Source organism: Primulina tabacum, chromosome 9, assembly GCF_025594145.1.
Source record: "Primulina tabacum isolate GXHZ01 chromosome 9, ASM2559414v2, whole genome shotgun sequence".
NCBI classification, from domain to species: domain Eukaryota; kingdom Viridiplantae; phylum Streptophyta; class Magnoliopsida; order Lamiales; family Gesneriaceae; genus Primulina; species Primulina tabacum.
Genome location: NC_134558.1, coordinates 34484709 through 34504305, shown reverse-complemented (window position 1 = coordinate 34504305; position 19597 = coordinate 34484709). Strand labels below are relative to the sequence as shown.

Below are 19597 nucleotides of genomic sequence, written 5' to 3'. Positions count from 1 at the left end.
TCATCGAATGTGAGGAGAAAATATTTGCACTCTTAATGGCCCAAATAGTAATCAATATCCACCTTGGGCCCATTTTCATAGCCCAAAGTTAAGAACGACACAATATCTGGGCCCGTGGAGTGCTTGTGATCCTGGAAAACGGGAGAATCAAAGAGCAGTGGCAAATCTGGAATTTCAGCACTCAATCCCAATCCCTTGCGATAGCACTAACCTACTTTTCCTCGGCCTTTTAGCATTTGCAGTGCTCATTCCACTACCAAACTCCGCGGCGTAGATCCGAGGAGTTTTGAGATCAAATCGGCACAAGAAGCAAATTTGATAGAGCTCGTTCAATCAATTGGTTCTGTAGCTTTAATCAGATCTTTGTTCGTATCACACTTTTCACTGCTATCAGGTTAATATTAATGTTTTTTGGTGTTTGTAAACATGTGATGATTGTTGTATAGTTGATGTTGAATGATCGTACGTGAAACTTCAAATTTTATCCTGTGTTATTATTTTCCGTTGTGAACGTGGACGATTAAGTTTTTGCATCGTTTGTTGGAGATCTGTATAGTTATACTTTTATTATTGGATTGACTATCAGAACAGTAGACATGTGTTTCCCTTTCTCTTCTGCTATTTTGTTTTTTTTACGTGATATGGCTTTCTTTTTTCAGTATTACTACTGTTTTTTGTGGGTTTGCCATGCGACATAACTTACGGCTGAAAAAGTTGCGAACTTTTAAATCTAAGTGTATCTCATCCGATGTTTTGTCCCAAAGCTCATTTTTCCCTCGTTTTGCGCATGTTTTAGTTCGGTTCTTTTTTTTTTCTCCTCATAATTAATTTATCTTCTTGGCGGTGTTACTATTATCGAGTATGATGTAGTTTGATGGATTGGAAAAAAATACCTTTATGACGTATTTTTTGAAGTTGTGGATTATACACTCTTTTTGGGTGATTTGAACGAAAGATCAACTCCTTTTGTTTTTCTGCCTTCAGGGGCTCTAATTTGTTTTGGTTTTCTGAGCGTTGGTAGAGAGTGCGCGATATTTTTTGGTAATGTTAGCATAATTGAAACTACATTTACGTCCAGGTCCAGGGACATCGCTCATTGCTCCTTTGTTTAAACAATGTTTGGTTTTGAAAATTTTCCATACGTGTGAAAGATATCATCAGAGTGTCTTATAGTGTTTCTGACTATTTTTCTCTCATGTCCCATAATTATATGGCTGTTTACTACTTTACTTCTTCGCTTTTTAATGTACTAATCATATATTTCTTTTTCTGCAGTCATGGCTGGAACGGCACCTGAAGGTTCTCAATTTGATGCTCGCCAGTATGATACAAAAATGAATGAGTTGTATGTATTCTTATTGCAACTTTCTGCTTACTAATCTATGACTAAATAAGTTAATCAGTAAGCTGTTATTAAAATTTCGGCCTTTTCCGATCATCTGAGTTTGGTGGCCCAGGCTTGGAGCTGATGGAGAGGAATTTTTCACCAGTTATGATGAGGTGTATGACAGCTTTGATTCTATGGGCTTGCAGGAAAATCTTCTTAGGGGCATCTATGCTTATGGTAAACGTGGATAAATAATATGTTGATTACTTCTCTTCTGCTTTTTCTAACTATAAGCTTTATCTTTTAAGGTCATTTCTTTTTTCGAGAATCTTAACTTAATTCCTTGCTGTAAATTTTATTGTCAAGATTTTGTTATTTCAGTTTTCATTGAGGTGTACTTGCTACAACTTACCAAGTGTTTCTGGCTTCTCATTTTGGGTTGTCTAGTAATTTGATAGTTTTATTAATCTCTGCTTTCCTTTTCGAGATTTTCAAGGAAAATGAGAGGTTCATTTGTATCTACTTGCAGGTTTTGAGAAGCCCTCTGCTATTCAACAAAGAGGTATTGTTCCCTTTTGCAAGGGGCTTGACGTGATTCAACAGGCTCAATCTGGAACTGGGAAGACTGCAACCTTCTGCTCTGGAATTTTGCAGCAGCTCGACTATAATATAGTCGAATGCCAGGCCTTGGTTCTGGCACCTACCCGTGAGCTTGCTCAGCAAATTGAGAAGGTCATGCGAGCGCTAGGTGATTATCTTGGTGTTAAGGTCCATGCTTGTGTTGGAGGTACCAGCGTTCGTGAAGATCAGAGAATTCTTTCTAGTGGGGTTCATGTCGTGGTTGGTACTCCTGGACGAGTTTTTGACATGTTGAGAAGGCAATCATTACGGCCTGATTACATTAAAATGTTTGTTTTGGATGAAGCTGATGAAATGCTTTCACGAGGTTTCAAGGATCAGGTAACTCTTAATTTTTTTTCCCCAAGTGCCATGAATGCAAAGTTATTAATCTAATGAGACTGATCCACTCTTTCAGATATATGATATCTTCCAGTTGCTGCCACCTAAGATCCAAGTTGGCGTATTCTCGGCTACTATGCCACCAGAAGCTCTTGAAATAACAAGAAAGTTCATGAATAAGCCCGTACGTATTCTTGTCAAACGTGACGAGTTAACCCTTGAGGGTATAAAGCAGTTTTATGTTAATGTTGACAAGGATGAGTGGAAACTGGAAACCCTCTGCGACCTTTACGAGACTTTGGCCATCACTCAGAGTGTCATCTTTGTCAACACCAGGCGTAAGGTTGACTGGCTTACTGACAAAATGCGCAGCCGTGATCATACTGTATCTGCTACCCATGGTGACATGGACCAGAACACTAGAGATATCATCATGAGAGAATTCAGGTCAGGTTCATCTCGTGTTCTTATCACCACCGATCTCTTGGCTCGTGGTATTGATGTGCAGCAAGTGTCTCTCGTTATAAACTATGATTTGCCGACTCAGCCTGAGAATTACCTGCATCGTATTGGCCGAAGCGGAAGATTTGGGAGGAAGGGTGTTGCTATTAACTTTGTCACTAGAGATGATGAAAGAATGCTTTTCGATATACAGAAGTTCTACAATGTTGTGATCGAGGAGCTTCCCGCCAATGTCGCTGATCTCCTCTAAGAAGTTTTTGTTTCACAAGAGGTTTTTTTTAATGTTTCCTTTTATATTTTGTAGGATGGTTTAATGTGTAATAGACTTAATTAAGTTTGAAGCTTCGAGTCCCTTGATTTGCAGGGGGGGTCTCTCCCCTCCCAATTTGGTTGACTGGTTCATGAACTTTTTTCTTGTATTGTAATTATCCAAAACTACTGCAGATTTTGGAGTTTCTTAAGCTTTATTGAGTCTAATTTTATTTGTTTATGTTCGCCTCACAATTGTTACCTAGTTATCATCTTATGTCGTTCTTGCCTGAAATTATTGTCAGATCACTGATGCAATAATTTGATGCCACGATATATTATCAAGTAAATAAGAAATATTTCTAAGGGTTAACAAAATTATAAGATTCTCCCTCTGAATTTGTGTGTCTGAATCTCTTTTTGTACTTGGTGGCTTCATATAAATCACAAGGTATTGGAGATTTGCTACCACGTTTTAATTTATGTAATATATTTTTCTTTTGGTAGGATCATTAGCTTTTGGACTTATCCTAAGGCCAAAAAACATTATCAAATCTGATAATGTTTTCTGCCGTTGCATTTTAGTAGGTTGGTTGGTGTAACTTCCTTTTATTCACATTTTCCTCTTACCAGATTCATCTGAATACACAAAAAAGAAAAAAAAAAGAAGCAGACCATCAATTTCATGATATCTTTCACTAATTTTCTCCTCCACATGATAAAAGACACCTTGGCTGCTGTTTTAATACTCTTGTCAACTAATGTTGCTTTCGAGGCCATTTTATTTATTTGTTTAAATTTCGCTTGTCGGATTGTACAGCTCTTCGTTCATAATAAATAATTAATTGCAACATCGAAGCCCTTGGAATCAATAATTTATCAGGTTGACTTTTGTCAACTAAGCTCATTATTCGGTCCCTCTACTTATTTGTAATTACGGATGTGAATAAACTAATTATTTGAAAATAAAAATATATTATTCATAAACAGCAAATAAAACTAATGCATTATATAATATATATATATATATACATATTATATTATACTATATAATAATACTTGAAGATATTAGAGTAGCTACTTTATATAGGATTTTATTGTGTATAATAATTTTAAGCATATCTAATTAAGTATTTCCATGTTTTCCTCAACTAATTATCTATAAACAGGATAAATAAGTTTTCAATTTTTTATGTCATTTTTAGATGTAATTTTTGTAATTAAATCAAATACTTTATAAAATCTTTATTTTATAAAAAAATATAACTAAAATAATTATTTAAAAAATAAAATATTTTATTTACATACCACATATAATATATATTATAATATTATACACGGGATACATGTATAATGATACTAATATTAAATCAAATAAATATAAACACTAATATTTACAACGATTCAAAGAAAAGTAAGTAATCACGCCGCCTAACGTAATTCTTCAAAGTTCTTGTTGCAGCAGCCATTTTTCCTCATCTTTTTAGCTGTCAAAAAACAACGCGAAATACTTGTCAAGACTTGAGCTTTATCCCAACCCATCGAGAAAACTCCGTCCGAATCCATGGCAGATTACCGATCAAAGACCTTTGGTGATGCAAATATGCAAATACAGCCTTACTATGGACCCCCATATAAATATAACAGCACCAGGCCTGATGATTTCAGGTCTTACAGTGCTTCCTATGCTTCATCTTCGTCATACACCTATTCTTCGGCGGCGGGTTTGGGGGAGGTTGCACCTCAGAAGCTGAAGAAAGTCAAGAGTACGGGTGGGTCAAATTTAGGTTCATGGAGTTTTAAGGATCCTGAGTTCCAGAGGAAGAAGAGGGTTGCCAGCTATAAAGTTTACGCTGTTGAAGGAAAATTCAAAGGATCCTTTAGGAAGAGTTTCAGATGGCTGAAGGACAGGTATACTCAAGTGGTTTATGAATGGTGGTGATTTGATGAAAATTCTTGGAATCGTGTGATTTTGCTCTATATGATATATCGTGATGACATTTTTGTACCTTTCTGTATGGAAAACAGACTTTTGAATCATTTTATGCATTTCAATGTTCTGTGTGTCATTGCCCTTTAAGCACAAGATTTTTGAAAGTTTGAATCTTTTGTTTTGATTCGAGGGCACCGAACATATACTAGATTCTTTATGAAGGATTTGTGCTTATTGGACATGTTACCGAGAAGAAGTTCTACTTGTTTACTTATTGTCATCAACCTTTATTTGTACTTGCTTGGGTATGTTATCAAGAAGATTCAAGGATTGGTTAATTTGGTTCAGTTTAAAGATCTATTAAATATTTGTTGCTCAGTTATTACCATGGACTATGTTTGGACAATATTTGTTTACTTGGTGATTATATCAGTCAATACTTTTATGGATCACATACTCTTTTGCTTTGCAAAAACATATCTTTTTGACAAGAAAACGAAACAATTCCAATTATTTCCACTTCATCAAAACCATGCACCGATCTCCAACTAATCATAGAAATGAACCTGGTTTCAACGTTATGCAACCCCCCACACCACATCAAGCCTATTTCAGACCACTTTTGCACTGTAGAAGATTGTGTTGAATCTGTTCCAATATCCCTCATCGTGTTGAAGTTCTGAGGTAATAGAAAAATATTGAATACATCCTTGGATGTAGTTCGGGGCATGCTTCCGGAGAAGTGGAGCATACTCTTATGTAGTTATGTAAGCCATGGACTATTGGTTGGCGCTGAGCCTTGATAATTTTTGGGACTCTGTTTCTTCTCCTGCCTTCGTGATTTGCACAATATTTTCAGCTTCTGCGTTTTCACTGACAGCGATCAGGACCTAGCAGCCAGCTGTACTATCATTGAAAAACATTTAGATTTCTTTACTTGTCACTGAACAGTAGGTAATATTAACAACTAAGGTAAGCTGAGAACTGGAGTTTTAAGAGTTGTGTTTTCAATTTATAACAATTTGATTTCCCACAGAAACAATCACAAAGAACTGATGACAGATAGGAGTGGATATGCAAAGGGACGACAAAAGTAAGTCTACATGATAAGTTAGTTAACGATCAACAATGGCCTTTCATTTGATCCAGACATATTTGAGATGAAAATAGCAGGACAAACACACTTGAAAGGCGATAGAATTAGATCGATCCTGAGCATTGGATTAGTCCTTGTGCTGCATGGATTTATCCGGTTGCATAGCGAGCTAGAACCTAAAGAATTCTTGAAGAGAATCAAAACCTTTTAAAAAAAACACATGTTATTCGTTGGGAATGAAAACGCTTGCTTGAATGGATGCTAGTTCAAACAATACCTGCATCAAAAAATTGGGACCAAGGATCGACCCGTTAAAATATTAGCTTCGAGTATTGAATCAGCATTAGTTCTTCCCTGCATTTATATGTATATGGCTCTCTCTTACATTAACATCCGGTTCTATGTCCACTTTCAACCTATAAGCAGAAGTGACCTACGCAAACAACCATGTCCCAAAATAACACACCAAAAATTGAGAAGAAAGCTGATGTTTAAACTTTATGTCTATCCGGCACATCAACTTCTCGAGTTCCTCTTCCACAGCTTCAGCTATTTCATTCTCCTCTCCACCGATTCAAATCCAACTTTGGCACGATAACCCTGATAACTAAACAGATCAGGGAGTACTAAAGTCAATATTTAAACGGATTAGTAACCAATAACACAAGCCATCGGATGAATCGAATTGTGCGAGTCTTGACAGATATTTTGCAAAAGAACCAAAGCTACCGTACATGCTTAAGGTTGACAATAAGACCTTCAAGATTTGTTTAATATCATATTGGCAATTATCATTAAAATTCGATTCATATCGAACGTGTGAAGTGCAACGGTGCTGTTTTTTTTTTTTTTTTTTATAAATTATAAAAAAACATTTGAATCTAATTACATATTCTTTTTATTTATTACCTTGAAAAAAAATATCATCCTGAATGTAACCTAAAATGTTAATAAATTTTCCTCTATATGGTCATAATTATTTGCCATTATACACACATCACACACACACACTATTTATGGGATTAACAAATATTCATGCTGAACTAAAAGCCTGTGGTTGACTCAACCTTCACCCATTTAATTTAATTTTTCTAATTAATGTTCTATAGCTGCTACAAGAAGTTATTGAGCCCAAGATAATTGGACTTCATAGTGATAACTATAAATATCTTAATCGATCTAAGCCCAACTTGCAGGTTTTTATTTTTATTTTTAAAAAAGTTCGCCCGATCATCTTGTAAAAAATGTTATCAATTTCCTATCTGCATTAAGTGCTTCAAAGATATTTGCATGAATATTTATAAAAAATTAATAAAAAACTATTCTCTACACGAAGGTGGCAAGATGTGGTGGTGGAGGAATTTTCTAAATTATGGTTGAGTTAATATTGATAAATGGAATTACCGAATTACCAAAAAATAAAAAAAAAAATTGTGTATAAAAATTATGAGATAAAAACAAGTCATCCGAGCTACCGTCCGGGCGGAGCAACACATGGCTTCACCCGTGGTGGCAAGCTATCAAAATAGTGTGTGTATATATCACTTTATTGATGGACACAGAAATTGGCATGGTCAGATGACAGCATAATATATATACAAGTGTTGTCATTGTCATGAGCTCTAACCTCACGTTCACGGCAGGAATGGATTAGATGAGATGAATTTTTTTTAAAAAAAAAAGCACATGAAGGTTGTCCATAGCGTTTAAGAATGTTTATAGATAAAAAAAAATATTATTATAAATACACTGGACGTGTCCAAAATATTACATTGCGATAGCTACCAACGCTGCGTGATGTTACAGAACAAAGATAAATAGTTTGATTAATCAAAGTAAAAGTAATTAAAAGTAACCGATAAAAAGATTGGAATTCGGGATGGTATGGTAATATGGAATGGACCATTGTTTGGACAGAGCACTGCGCGAAGCTACTATCCCAAACGAATAATACAGGTAATATTGATGCACTAGTAGAACTTGACACAACCAACAATTTAACATGCAATCCAATTCCAGTTGGTCTATCAATTTCGGCACTATATTTTCTCTCACAAAAATGATTTTACATGTAATTTCCGTGAGACGAGTCAACCCGATCTATAGTTTAAAAAATATATATCTGAGAACGTTTCACAAAAAAACCTATTTAATTTTCTTATATCCTAGATTAAGTGACTCATGTCCGAAGTTTTATAAACTATAATTTCTTCCTCGTATATCCAAATTAAATAAGAAATGATGTTTTGTTTTGCCTATATTATTTTATGTTTCCTCCACCTTTGTTTTTGCATAGATATATAATTTGTTGTTTTTGAGAAATTAAATATATATGTCCGATGTGTACGAAACTCGAATTTATCAAACAATTACCTAATCGGTCACAAGCAAAATTGGAAAAATTATTAATAATTGGCTCCAAAATTTATACGTGACAAATGGTCAATATGGTATATAGACATAGTCAAATAAAGTTGTCAATTCAAACCTTGAATGGATAAATTATATACCACTAGATTTATTCTAATTGCTAATATTTATCTTTTGTCCCTCAAACGACGACTTCGGATAACTAAATATTTCAGTGTCTTTTTACAGCTAAACTACACGGTGATCCAAAAAATTCAATGCAAAACATTTTTTAAGTAGAAGATATTTTATTAAAAAGGGATCAAATTCCGAGAATTTTTCAAAATCTTTTTTCTCAAAGCATCCTTTTGGGAAATATTTTTCAAGGCAAAAATTTGTGTGAGACAGTGTCACGTGTTGTATTTTATAAGACAAATATTTTATTTGGGTCATCCATGAAAAATATTATTTTTTATTATGAATATCGGTAGAGTTGACACGCCTCACAAACAAAGACTTACTCATTTCTCGAAACAAATCACTTATTAGCAAGACTATAAATGGAAAAACAATAAAAATATGCTACAAAATATATAAATTGGATTATATAATTGAAAAAAATAAAAAATTTATGTAATTGGAAGGGAAGTACATCAAACAAAGTATAGCTTATTAAATGTATTTTATTCGATCTATTTATACACTTTAACAATTAAAAAAAAAAGGTGGTGGTAGCCGACAAAAACGACAGGAAGATTTATCTCAACCTCGTAAGGAGGAATGCCCTCAACAAGTTTAATATGATAATTAACTTTGGGTTTGCCGTTTCGTACACGCAACACATTACATGTTCTCCTTTACACTAACCAAATTTATTAATTAATTAGAAATATATTATATCCATAACTTAAAATATGTTGAACCATATTGATATGCTTCATCACGTTTTATTTTAACGATCATAGACTATCTCGATTTTGGATACTTTCAGAGACCTTGTCCCATCTTGGGTTCCCATTGGCAGGGGACGGAGGCATGTGCTAAAGCCCGGATGACCCAATTTTTTTTTTAATGTGTATGTAAATTTTGTATAATTTTGGAATAATATGATATTAGCCCGGGTAGATCAATGTAAAATATTAAAAGATTCTAGAGTTTAAAATTCCAGCCCGGGCAGAGCCATATTTTTGGCTCCGCCCCTGCCCATTGGGACCTTTTCCCTCACGAGAATATGGCTCCGCCCCTGCCCATTGGGACCTTTTCCCTCGCGAGCTTTCTCATGCACCATTATTCATAGGACTCTCCACACAAGGTTGGTGGAGTGATACATCATCAAGTCTCGAACTCATGATCCTCATGATATAAGTACGTAGTTCAAAGAGACTAGATATCAGTTGGGCTATTATCAGCTCAATGATAAATACATAGATAGGTACGATTGATGGAAAACTTATACTAACTATTTTCACTTCTGTGCTTAAAACCCCCAACAAAGTTGAATATGATAATTAAATTTGGGTTAGCCGCAGCAACACATTATATGTTCTCCTTTACACTAACCAAATTTATTAATTAATTAGCAAAAAATTATATCCATAAATTTGAAATAAGGTGATGTTCTACATTATATTAAAAAATAACTTAAAACATGTTGAATTGTGAATTTACATCTATGTCCTTGTCTTCGTTAAATAATATTCATTAATACATGTCTCTTTGGTTATTTTGTTTTCATTTATCAATTAATGAAATCTAATCTAAATTAAATTGAAGACAAACAAAATTTTGCATTCATTTTTTGTAATGAAATTTGCAATCTATTTTTTTTATCTATTACTATTATAAATATATGAGTTGAATTGTGAATTTATATCTATGTCCTTGTCTTCATTAAATAATATTCATTAATACATGTCTCTTTGGTCATTTTGTTTTCATTTATCAACTAATGAAATATAAATTAAATTGAAGATAAACAAAATTTTGCATTCATGTTTTGTGATGCAATTTGCAATAGATTTTTTAAAAAAAACTTATATATATAATGAATTTCAATTTCAAAATGATAAAAATAATAAATATATGTTTTTGTTTGTTTTTTCGTAGCTATTAATGACTTCTAAAATAAATTTTGTTTTCATTTATCAATTAATAAAATCCATCCATTTTTTGTGATGAAATTTGCAATCTATTTTTTTTAAAAAAAACTTATATATATAATGAATTTCAAAATGATAAAAATAATAAATATATGTTTTGTTTGTTTTTCATTGATATTAATGATTTCTAAAATAAATTTTGTTTTCATTTATCAATTAATGAAATCTAAACTAAATTGAATAAAAACAAAATTTTGCATCCATTTTTCGTGATGAAATTTGCAATTTTTTTTAAACTTATATATATAATGAATTTCAAAATGATAAAAATAATAAATATATGTTTTTGTTTGTTTTTCATAGCTATTAATAACTTCTAAAATAAATTGAAGAAAAATGAAATTTAGCTACCATTTTTTAGAATGAAAAGTTTAGCTACTATTTTTTAGAGTGATATTTAAATTTATCTTTCTTCTATTTTTTGGAACAGACATTTACACTCCATATTTTTTTAAAAAAAGATATCTTTAATAAAATTTTAAATAATAGTAATAATCCATTTTTTTTAAAAAAAAAACCTATCTCTTCGTTCAAAATGATAACAATAATAAATATATATTTTTTGTATTTTTTCATAGCTACTATTATTATTATTATTATTGCGACTATTAATATATGACTTTAAATTATGAATTTACATATATGTTCTTATGTTCATGAAATAATATATTTATTAATAATACATGTCACTTTATTTGTTTTTTCATATATTAATTAATAAAATCTAAATTATTAAATCGAAGAAAAATAAAATTTAGCCTCCATTTTTTGTGATGAAGTTTTCGCTCCAATTTTTTTTTTTAAAATTATATCTTTAATAAAATTCACAACGATAACAATAATAAAAATATGTTTTTTGTTTGTTTTTTTCTTAGCCATTAATGATTTCTAAAATAAACTGGAAAAAATTAATTTTAACTATCCTTTTTTAGAATGAAAAAATATAACTACCTTTTTTTATAATGAAATTTAAATTAACCTTCCATTTTTTCGGAATGAAATTTGCACTCAATTTGTTTTAAATATATATATCTTTAATAAAATTTAAAATAATAGTAATAATAAATATATTTTTTGGTTTGTTCTCACATCTATTAGTGAATTCTAAAATAAATTGAAAAAATCCAGTCACCACGTGTTAGAATGAAATTTACACTCTATGTTTTTTATTTTTTATTTTAAAAAATATCATTAATGAAATTTAAAATAAATAGATGAATAGTGAAATTTAGGTCCATTTTTTTTTAAAAAAAAGAACTATATTTTTATTTTAAAAATATTTATTTTTGTTTTATTTATCTCTGTTTTTTTTTTTTGTTTGATTTGTGAACTCTATCTTTATTTTTTAGGATGTACTTTTATTTGATTTAAATCTTTTCATTAATTAATAAATTTTAAAATAAATCGAATAAAGATGAAGTTTACACTATTTTTCAAAATTTTATAGTTCTCTAATTTTTGAGTAGGTCTTCTGTAAGACGGTTTCATTGATATTTATCCTAATACGGGTCGACCCAATCATTTTCAGAGTGAAAAACAATATTTTTTTCATGATTCAGGTCAGATTGGAGACATTTTCACAAAGTTAACTCACGAAACAACTTCATATGAGTTTCTGTGACAATTTTATTTTTAACTTGAGTAAATTAACATCCATGAATACCGTAAATTGTGTGAATTTACTTATGTCCTTATTTTTGTTAATTAGTATTAATAAATACATGGGTTTTTTTTCAGGTGCTGAAGAATTTTACAATAATTAAAGAAAATCGAATTTTATTTTGAAATAAGATTTACAGTCTATTTTCTTTTAAAAAAATTATATCTTTAATAAAATTTAAAATAAGTGACACAATGTCACCAATACGCACAAGAACTTCCTAAGACTTCATCCATTCTCAGTACTACTCTCACTCGTGCATGTTTAACCCAACAAAACTAAATAACAAGGAAAGATTAATATTTTAGTTCAAACATTATTTCTTAATCTTCAGGTCAAATGTTATATTTGTTACCCAAAAGAAGATTTTTATTTCTTATAATTGTGATGTACCGTGCAAAGCCATCTGCAAAGCTAATTGCGAACATAATGATAATTGTAGTGACGTGAGTATCAATGAGCCAAACCCTAAAACTTTATGCATGACAAACCCAAATAATTATTTGGTGCCATGAGAGAACACTTCAAAAGAATTGAAATGAGCTTAAATTGATTTTATGTGCAATAATGCTTTTATATCAAAGTGATAGAAAATGAGGGTTTATTTCATCCTACCCATGTGGGCATTGCCCCATGATAGGATGGATGACCAAGATTGTCCATGCATAAATAGGACCCAATTTTTTTTTTGAAATTGTATGTGTGGCAAGATCTTACTCGTTGAAATGAAATGAGGGTAGTACCCACATAGATAGGATCTCATTAACCGAAAATGAGGAATAAGAATGAATTCAAATCTTTTTTATGTGAAACAAATTATTCTTACATCTATAATTACTTAAAATGATTTATAACATTTTATTTATGTTTTTTTAAATATTTTTTTACTCGAAAATAATTTTTTATTAAAATATTACAATTATCTTCATATTTTATGCACTGTCAAATTTTTTTCAATGAATAACTGTAGAATTTGTAGCTGATTTTTCAATTACGCGATTTATATATAGATTTTTATAAGTTCAAAATATATCACGAGAAATTCAGAAATTACGGTTGTTGTATATTCTACACGTGCAACAGAAGAAATATACACAATTGATAAACAACGTATTCATAAAGAAATGTAACGCTTTTATTGTTGAGTCCTTGCAATAAACCTGGAGAGACAGCTTTCCATCTCCGTCTTGTCAATTTCAGTTGCTGGGGTCGACAAAGGTCCAGGGATAGAGCTACTTCGAGCTCCTGTATTTCAAAGGATAAAGATCATATATTATTTTAGTAATAACCGGAAACTTAAAAAAATAAATATTATTGGAGTTGCTTTATATTATTTGTTTTTTTTTAATAATAAGTAAAGATGTAATGTACATGTGTAGTTGTTTATACAAGTAAATGTTTCATACACAGGATAAATTCATTCAAAGTAAAAAATAAAATAAAATTGATATTTAGTTAATCAATTTATTTAATAAATTTGAAATCATATCACATAAACACAATTCAAGATCCAAAAATTCATCAAAGTGATTTCAATATTAACCAGACCGTCGCCCATCACCATAAAATGAAAATGTATTAGAACTGTAACGTAAAATCAAAATTATCGTGTTATGTTTAGTGCAATTTATCTGACTAGCACGGTGATTTACAGTAATTCAAAAACTTAGCCCACCCCAAACCCAACCCATGTATCTCTAAAACAAGAAAATGGTAATAAGCTTTCAAATTTTGCTGTAAAAAAGAAACAAAAGACAGCACCTTTCTTCACTGCAAAGCAGTTAATTGCTTTTGGGGATTTCTGTCCTCTTGGCATCTTGCACCTTTTTATGCTATATATATATATTCTCGTAATTACTGTCGAAAATCGTGGGTAACCCGTCACGCCACTGATCGTGTGTCCAGTTTTGAATTCAAATACAAAACACACCAACGGCTCAATCCCTCGTTGGACACAACGAACACTCGCCACCACTCTCCACGTACCGTACCCCACATCGCACTTTTTTTATATATATATAAAAATTTATTCCAAGATTAATTGCCAATATGATTTGCAGGGCCATTTCGTAAAAAAGGAAATGAAGATTGTATCAATGAAATAGTTAATTTTATTTTTTGAAATTCTTACTCGTTTTAGAGACTTCTTGTCTTGGTTCCATAAATGCACGTAACTTAAAGTTTTATGCCGTATGCTTTTTAAGCAAGAACAGCTGTGTTTTACGCTCAGCGCTTAAAGGCTCTGGTCCTCGCCAATCAGATGCTTCACAGTTTCATTAATATACAGAATTCCTCCCTTTTATTCTACCCACTTAGTTTTGGAATGTCTGTAATTTGCTCTTTCTCCAAACTTGTCATTTCATGACCCTGTGAGTTTTGAGGATTCAAAAGATAGCAAATGGGGACTTCAGGAAAATGGGTTAAAGCGTTGATCGGGCTCAAGAAATCTGATAAAGATGACCTCGTAAGCTAAGCGAAAAATCTATCTTTTTTCTTCTTGGTTGCGTAAGTTAAATGGTACTGTTTCAAGTTCATAGAATTGGAAATAATATTTCCCGCTTCATTAATCTATAAACTATGAAATCTATGTTCCCCTCGTGTTTTTCTTCTCTTTTCTTCAGTGATGCAGCTAATAAAAGGTGAATCAAAAGGCATTTACTGCTTGCATCCACTAGATTTACTATCTTTGTCGATTTTGCATGCGTACCTGATGTATTCACTTCATTAAAAATCTTTTGTTTGTGTTGAATCTATCTAGTCATTCTTTATTACCCCAAAAGAAACTCAAAATTTAAACTTGCGGCTACCATAATCGTTCATAATATAAACTCAAATAAAGGTTTATTTTTTATTGATATTTCCTGATTTAAATTTTTATTTTCAATCGAATCTGTGATAACCTGCTGACTTCTCTTTTCTTTTCTGTTTTTGACCTTTGTTTTTTAAAGGAAAAGGTGGGTGGAAAGAGCAAGAAATGGATGCTGTGGAGGAGTTCATCCGGGGATCTTGGTAGATCATGGAAAGGCTTCAGAAGAAATGGGGGATTTGTTTCAGACGTCTCTTCGGATTCCTCTCCAATGAGAAATGATGCGTTTACTGCAGCCATGGTTACGGTTGTTAGGGCAGCTCCAAAAGATTTCAGGATCGTGAGGCAAGAGTGGGCTGCCATTAGAATCCAAACTGCATTCAGAGGTTTCCTGGTTGGTTTTTTTTTTTCTTTTTAAAATCAGAAAACCTTGGTTTTTATCTTGGAATATGAATTTGTAAATATAGCTTTGTTCGATCTAATTTTTACCGGAACGATTTTCTTATTCATCTAGGCAAGGAGAGCTTTAAGGGCTTTGAGAGGACTGGTGAGACTGCAAGCCATAGTTCGTGGCCGGCAGGTTCGGAAACAAGCTGCTGTGACTCTTAGGTGCATGCAAGCTCTAGTTCGTGTGCAAGCTCGAGTCAGAGCTTGTCAAGTACGCATGTCTGTGGATGGACAGGCTGTGCAGAAGATAATCGACGAGCACCGCAGAAAGGACGACCACTTGAAACATGCTGAGGTGAGTACACCCTGCACTCCAATATTTCGTATTGTGTTCGTTGTGCTCGATAATTTATTTTTCTTGTACCAAATTTTCAGGAAGGGTGGTGTGACAGCAGAGGAACAATTGAAGATGTTAAGGTTAAGATACAAATGAAGCAAGATGGGGCTGTCAAGCGAGAGAGAGCACTTGCATACTCTCTAGCCCAGAAGGTATTGAGTGGGCTACAACATTGGATCCTTCTTCATTTTTCCATTTCTTCTTTTGGAGGTTTTATTTATTATATTCAACTACTTTTGGTAGTGGAAGTTGAGCCAGAGTGTGTCTTCTACCTCAAAAGCCTCTGTTCCCTCGTTGAAAAGTGGCGAATTAAGCAAGAATAGCTTAGGCTGGAGCTGGCTAGAGCGATGGATGGCTGCAAAGCCTTGGGAAAACAGATTCATCGAACAATATAATTCTGAACTGTTGGAGACTACTCCGGTAACTAAGAACATGGATTTCGAGAAAGGCAAGGTTTCGAGGTTGTCTGATCCCACTTCTGTGAAAGTCAAGAAAAATAATGTTTCCAAGAGGATATCAGCGAGGCCTCCACTGGCGGCTAATCACTCGTATTCTAGCCCAAGTTCTGACTTTAGGTATGATGAGAGCTGCTCGGCTTCATCCTCAATTTTCACTACGACAACTCCAGCTTCGAGAAACACTGCTTCCGATCTAACTGATGAGAGCAATAGGTGTAGGCCTAATTATATGAACATGACAGAAGCTACCAAAGCCAAGCAGAGGAACCACAGAACCGAAAGACCGAACATGGACATGTTTTCGAGAAAGTTGTGTGAGGGAGAAGATTAAGTATTGTAATACTTGTAATGAACTCACAACAGCTTGTTGTGAAGATGATGATGCAAAAAACTGCAACAAGACTTGAGGTGTGATTTTAGTTCTGCATTTTGTAAAGCTGCATATTATGATTGAGACCATTTGAGTGCGCTATTTAATCATGAATATGTTGTATTTCGCATTCATTATTATGAGATAACCATCACATTCACACACGACTGATGGCTTGAACCTTAACACCATTTTTGAAATTAAGAACTATGCCATACTCGAGCTCCAACGGATTCTCCATCTCTGATGAATGCCGGAACACATACTTTCTGTACAAATGAATCATTGAAAGTTTGATTTCTTGCAAGGAGAATTTCTGTCCGATGCATGCTCGAGGTCCGATTCCAAATGGAATGTTGGCATAAGGGTGCCTTTTCTTTTCCTCTTGGCAGTTTGGATCGAACCTCTCTGGTATAAACTTGTCTGGTTCTGGGAAGTTTCTTGGATCTTTCGCAAGAACTCCAAGAGCTAACCAAACCCATGTTCCCTGCATGTTGTTAACACGGATCATTCTATTAAGTAACCATGTTTTGTTCTGAAAATTAGGCTAAAAACGCTATATTATATGAAATCAGCATAAAATAAAAGGAAGGAATATCATGCTGCACCTTAGGGAGGACATAGCCTCCAATATTAACTTCGGCTGATGTTTCTCTTGCAACTAAGGGAGAAACTGTATAAAACCGCATCGCTTCTTTAATCACCTGCATTCAGGAATCAAGAAAACAATATTTTTCAGCTTTGATTTTTCAGTACTGTGATATCAGGTAACATATAACAGTAACTGGCCTGATCAATATATGGAAACTTATGTTGAAGATCATGAGAGCTAGGCATCTGATCATGTGGAGCAAAGGCGTCGATCTCATCTATCAACTTCTTCTCGACGTTTGGATGGCCAGCAACAAGATAAATAATAGTAGATAATGTGAACGATGTTGTTGCTGATCCAGCCAACAAATGCTCGTACGTTGCTGCACTAATATAATCTGGTGTAAATATTTTCTTCGAATTCGCCTCTGTTTCTCTTGCACTAAGTATAAGGGACAAGAAATCCTTTGAGCCACGTTCTTTATCTTTCATTTTCCTCTCAACAATCTGATCGAGCTGGCGACTCAGATTCTGGTTCGTTTGATCTACTTTCCAGTCCATGGTTCCAGGAATCCTCTTAAGGATTTGACGAAAGGGTTCTTGGAGGATAGGAATTAGTAGGCCTAATATGATTGAAAACGAGCCGGATAAGTCCATTTTAAGCTGTGTTGTGGAGTAAATATGCTGGTTTATGAATTTCTGAACTTGATCTGATTCTACATCATCATCGTCCTTTTTTTCAACAGAATGATGAGTTATTTTTGGTTTAGAGAGGCCAAAATCCACTCCAAATGCAGCTTGTCCAATCACATCTGTGGCTAATTTGATGGAAAGTTCCGAAAAGGTGAAATCTTGTTTAGATTCAAGATTTTGGGTAGCAGATTCAATGATTTCTTGCATGGTGGGGACCAACTTGGCTAGGTGAGATGGCTGGTAAACCGATAGTATCGTGTTTCTCATAGCTGACCATCGAGCATCCCTGGTGGAAAATAACTACGTCAGATGACACAAAAATATGATCTGGATGAAAAATTGGCAACAATTTTTAGAGATAAATGTGTAAATTACTTGGTGAAGAATAGGCCTTTTTGATGAAGAGGTGAAGATGCTATAGGAGAAGGGATGCTTCTGTTTGAAATGTATTTGAACTTTTTTATACCAACTTCTCTACAAAGTTCAGGATCTGCTACAATCACCAGTGGTTGTCTCCCCATATGAAACCTGTTTTTCAACACAATATCAGTTCAGTTCTTCGTCAACTTCAGCCCCGGAAAACAAATTTCTTGAAATTAAACGAAAAACCAAGATGAATGCGACACAAATTCACAAGTGAAAAATCTGCATAAACATAATGCATTTGTTACAAAAACACGACGAAAAAACAAGGAATCAGAGATCATAGACCTGAAAACAGGACCGTATTTCTTCGCAAGAATGGAGAAAACTTCGGGTCCATATTTAGCAAGCAAAGGGAGGTGGCCGACTAAAGGCATTGCGGGAGGGCCAGGAACTTTTCTAACACCCCAATAAGGTCCATAGAAGTACACCAGAACCCCAGCCAAAAGGGCTAAAACTGTGAATACAGATGATGATGATGGTATAGGATTCTTGATTATTGAAGACAGAACTGTATCTGTAAAGATATGGAAATTTGCTCGTGAAATCTCCATTTTAGAGGAGGGAGGGAAGAAACAGAGGACGGAAACAGAACTCGGGAAAGGCGAAATTCTTGTAAAAGATGTTGGAATTTAAAGGAGGCTTTTTGGATTCAATATGTGTCATATATTCAAAGACTTAATTATTGTTAAATTCTATTATTTTATAAATTATGATGTCTATGTAATATAAAAATATATTCGGAGCTTAGAATAGTATTTTCTTGATGTTTGTCCTTGTTGAATGAAATATAATAAGGCAAAATGGTGGGGAACCTAAATCTATAATGTTGCAAATATTTTATTGCTGTGGATCTTGGGGGTTGACTATCTTTACTTTGCAAGCAAATTTCAATAACTTCAAGATTGGCACTTGACAACAGATAGGTTATCAGAGTTGTAAATGATGTAAGCTGTGTTTCCATATTGACAGACATGACGAGTAAATGAAAAATTATAATTTTCGTTATATTTCATAAATTTTTAAAAACAAAATTGACTCGTATTAAAATTGAAATTTGACAAAAATGTTAAATATAATGCGAGAATATAAAAGTATAAATGGCATAATTTGAGTTGAAAGTTGTCCAAAAAAGATTGGTTAGACCAAGCATCCTGCTAGGGTATCTCATTCTTGCTAACCAACAATCCAAAGACTTAGCTTTGACGATTTCAAGGTATCTTTTTTTTTTGGCATGACAATGATATTTGCTTTAGATTCTTCATTCTCAAATTTGT

General features: G+C 33.2%; 4 protein-coding genes across 4 annotated transcripts; 3 read left to right on the top strand and 1 right to left on the bottom strand.

The window, feature by feature from the left end:
- The first annotated feature begins 161 nt into the window (after positions 1 to 161).
- Positions 162 to 3239, top strand: LOC142555450 (eukaryotic initiation factor 4A-2). The gene is made up of 5 exons (XM_075666316.1): positions 162 to 394; positions 1276 to 1345; positions 1458 to 1564; positions 1857 to 2287; positions 2364 to 3239. The coding sequence occupies exons 2-5, from the start codon at positions 1278 to 1280 to the stop codon at positions 2997 to 2999; spliced, it is 1242 nt and encodes a 413-aa protein (XP_075522431.1). The 5' UTR covers positions 162 to 394; positions 1276 to 1277; the 3' UTR covers positions 3000 to 3239.
- Positions 3240 to 4394: 1155 nt separating this feature from the next.
- LOC142555448 (uncharacterized) lies at positions 4395 to 5278 on the top strand. The gene has a single exon (XM_075666315.1). It carries the CDS (start codon positions 4563 to 4565, stop codon positions 4938 to 4940), a length of 378 nt encoding a protein of 125 aa, XP_075522430.1. The 5' UTR covers positions 4395 to 4562; the 3' UTR covers positions 4941 to 5278.
- A 9000-nt stretch (positions 5279 to 14278) lies between these two features.
- Positions 14279 to 16670, top strand: LOC142555447 (protein IQ-DOMAIN 6-like). The gene is made up of 5 exons (XM_075666314.1): positions 14279 to 14659; positions 15144 to 15395; positions 15516 to 15743; positions 15824 to 15937; positions 16029 to 16670. Exons 1-5 carry the CDS (start codon positions 14594 to 14596, stop codon positions 16572 to 16574), a joined length of 1206 nt encoding a protein of 401 aa, XP_075522429.1. The 5' UTR covers positions 14279 to 14593; the 3' UTR covers positions 16575 to 16670.
- A 99-nt stretch (positions 16671 to 16769) lies between these two features.
- LOC142555446 (cytochrome P450 711A1) lies at positions 16770 to 18960 on the bottom strand. Its single transcript, XM_075666313.1, has 5 exons — positions 18609 to 18960; positions 18273 to 18425; positions 17403 to 18183; positions 17222 to 17317; positions 16770 to 17100 (listed from the first exon to the last, which is right to left on the bottom strand). The coding sequence occupies exons 1-5, from the start codon at positions 18872 to 18874 to the stop codon at positions 16771 to 16773; spliced, it is 1626 nt and encodes a 541-aa protein (XP_075522428.1). The 5' UTR covers positions 18875 to 18960; the 3' UTR covers position 16770.
- Between the last annotated feature and the right edge of the window lie 637 nt (positions 18961 to 19597).

Coding starts and splice junctions, on each gene's coding strand:
- LOC142555448 (XM_075666315.1), top strand. CDS start 4,563: ATGGCAGATTACCGATCAAAGACCTTTGGTGATGCAAATATGCAAATA.
- LOC142555447 (XM_075666314.1), top strand. CDS start 14,594: ATGGGGACTTCAGGAAAATGGGTTAAAGCGTTGATCGGGCTCAAGAAA. Junction 15,396..15,515: donor CTGCATTCAGAGGTTTCCTG/GTTGGTTTTTTT, acceptor TTATTCATCTAG/GCAAGGAGAGCTTTAAGGGC. Junction 15,938..16,028: donor CATACTCTCTAGCCCAGAAG/GTATTGAGTGGG, acceptor TACTTTTGGTAG/TGGAAGTTGAGCCAGAGTGT.
- LOC142555446 (XM_075666313.1), bottom strand. CDS start 18,874: ATGGAGATTTCACGAGCAAATTTCCATATCTTTACAGATACAGTTCTG. Junction 18,184..18,272: donor AAAGGCCTATTCTTCACCAA/GTAATTTACACA, acceptor ATTTTCCACCAG/GGATGCTCGATGGTCAGCTA. Junction 17,101..17,221: donor GAGGCTATGTCCTCCCTAAG/GTGCAGCATGAT, acceptor AACAACATGCAG/GGAACATGGGTTTGGTTAGC.
- LOC142555450 (XM_075666316.1), top strand. CDS start 1,278: ATGGCTGGAACGGCACCTGAAGGTTCTCAATTTGATGCTCGCCAGTAT. Junction 1,565..1,856: donor TAGGGGCATCTATGCTTATG/GTAAACGTGGAT, acceptor ATCTACTTGCAG/GTTTTGAGAAGCCCTCTGCT. Junction 2,288..2,363: donor CACGAGGTTTCAAGGATCAG/GTAACTCTTAAT, acceptor CCACTCTTTCAG/ATATATGATATCTTCCAGTT.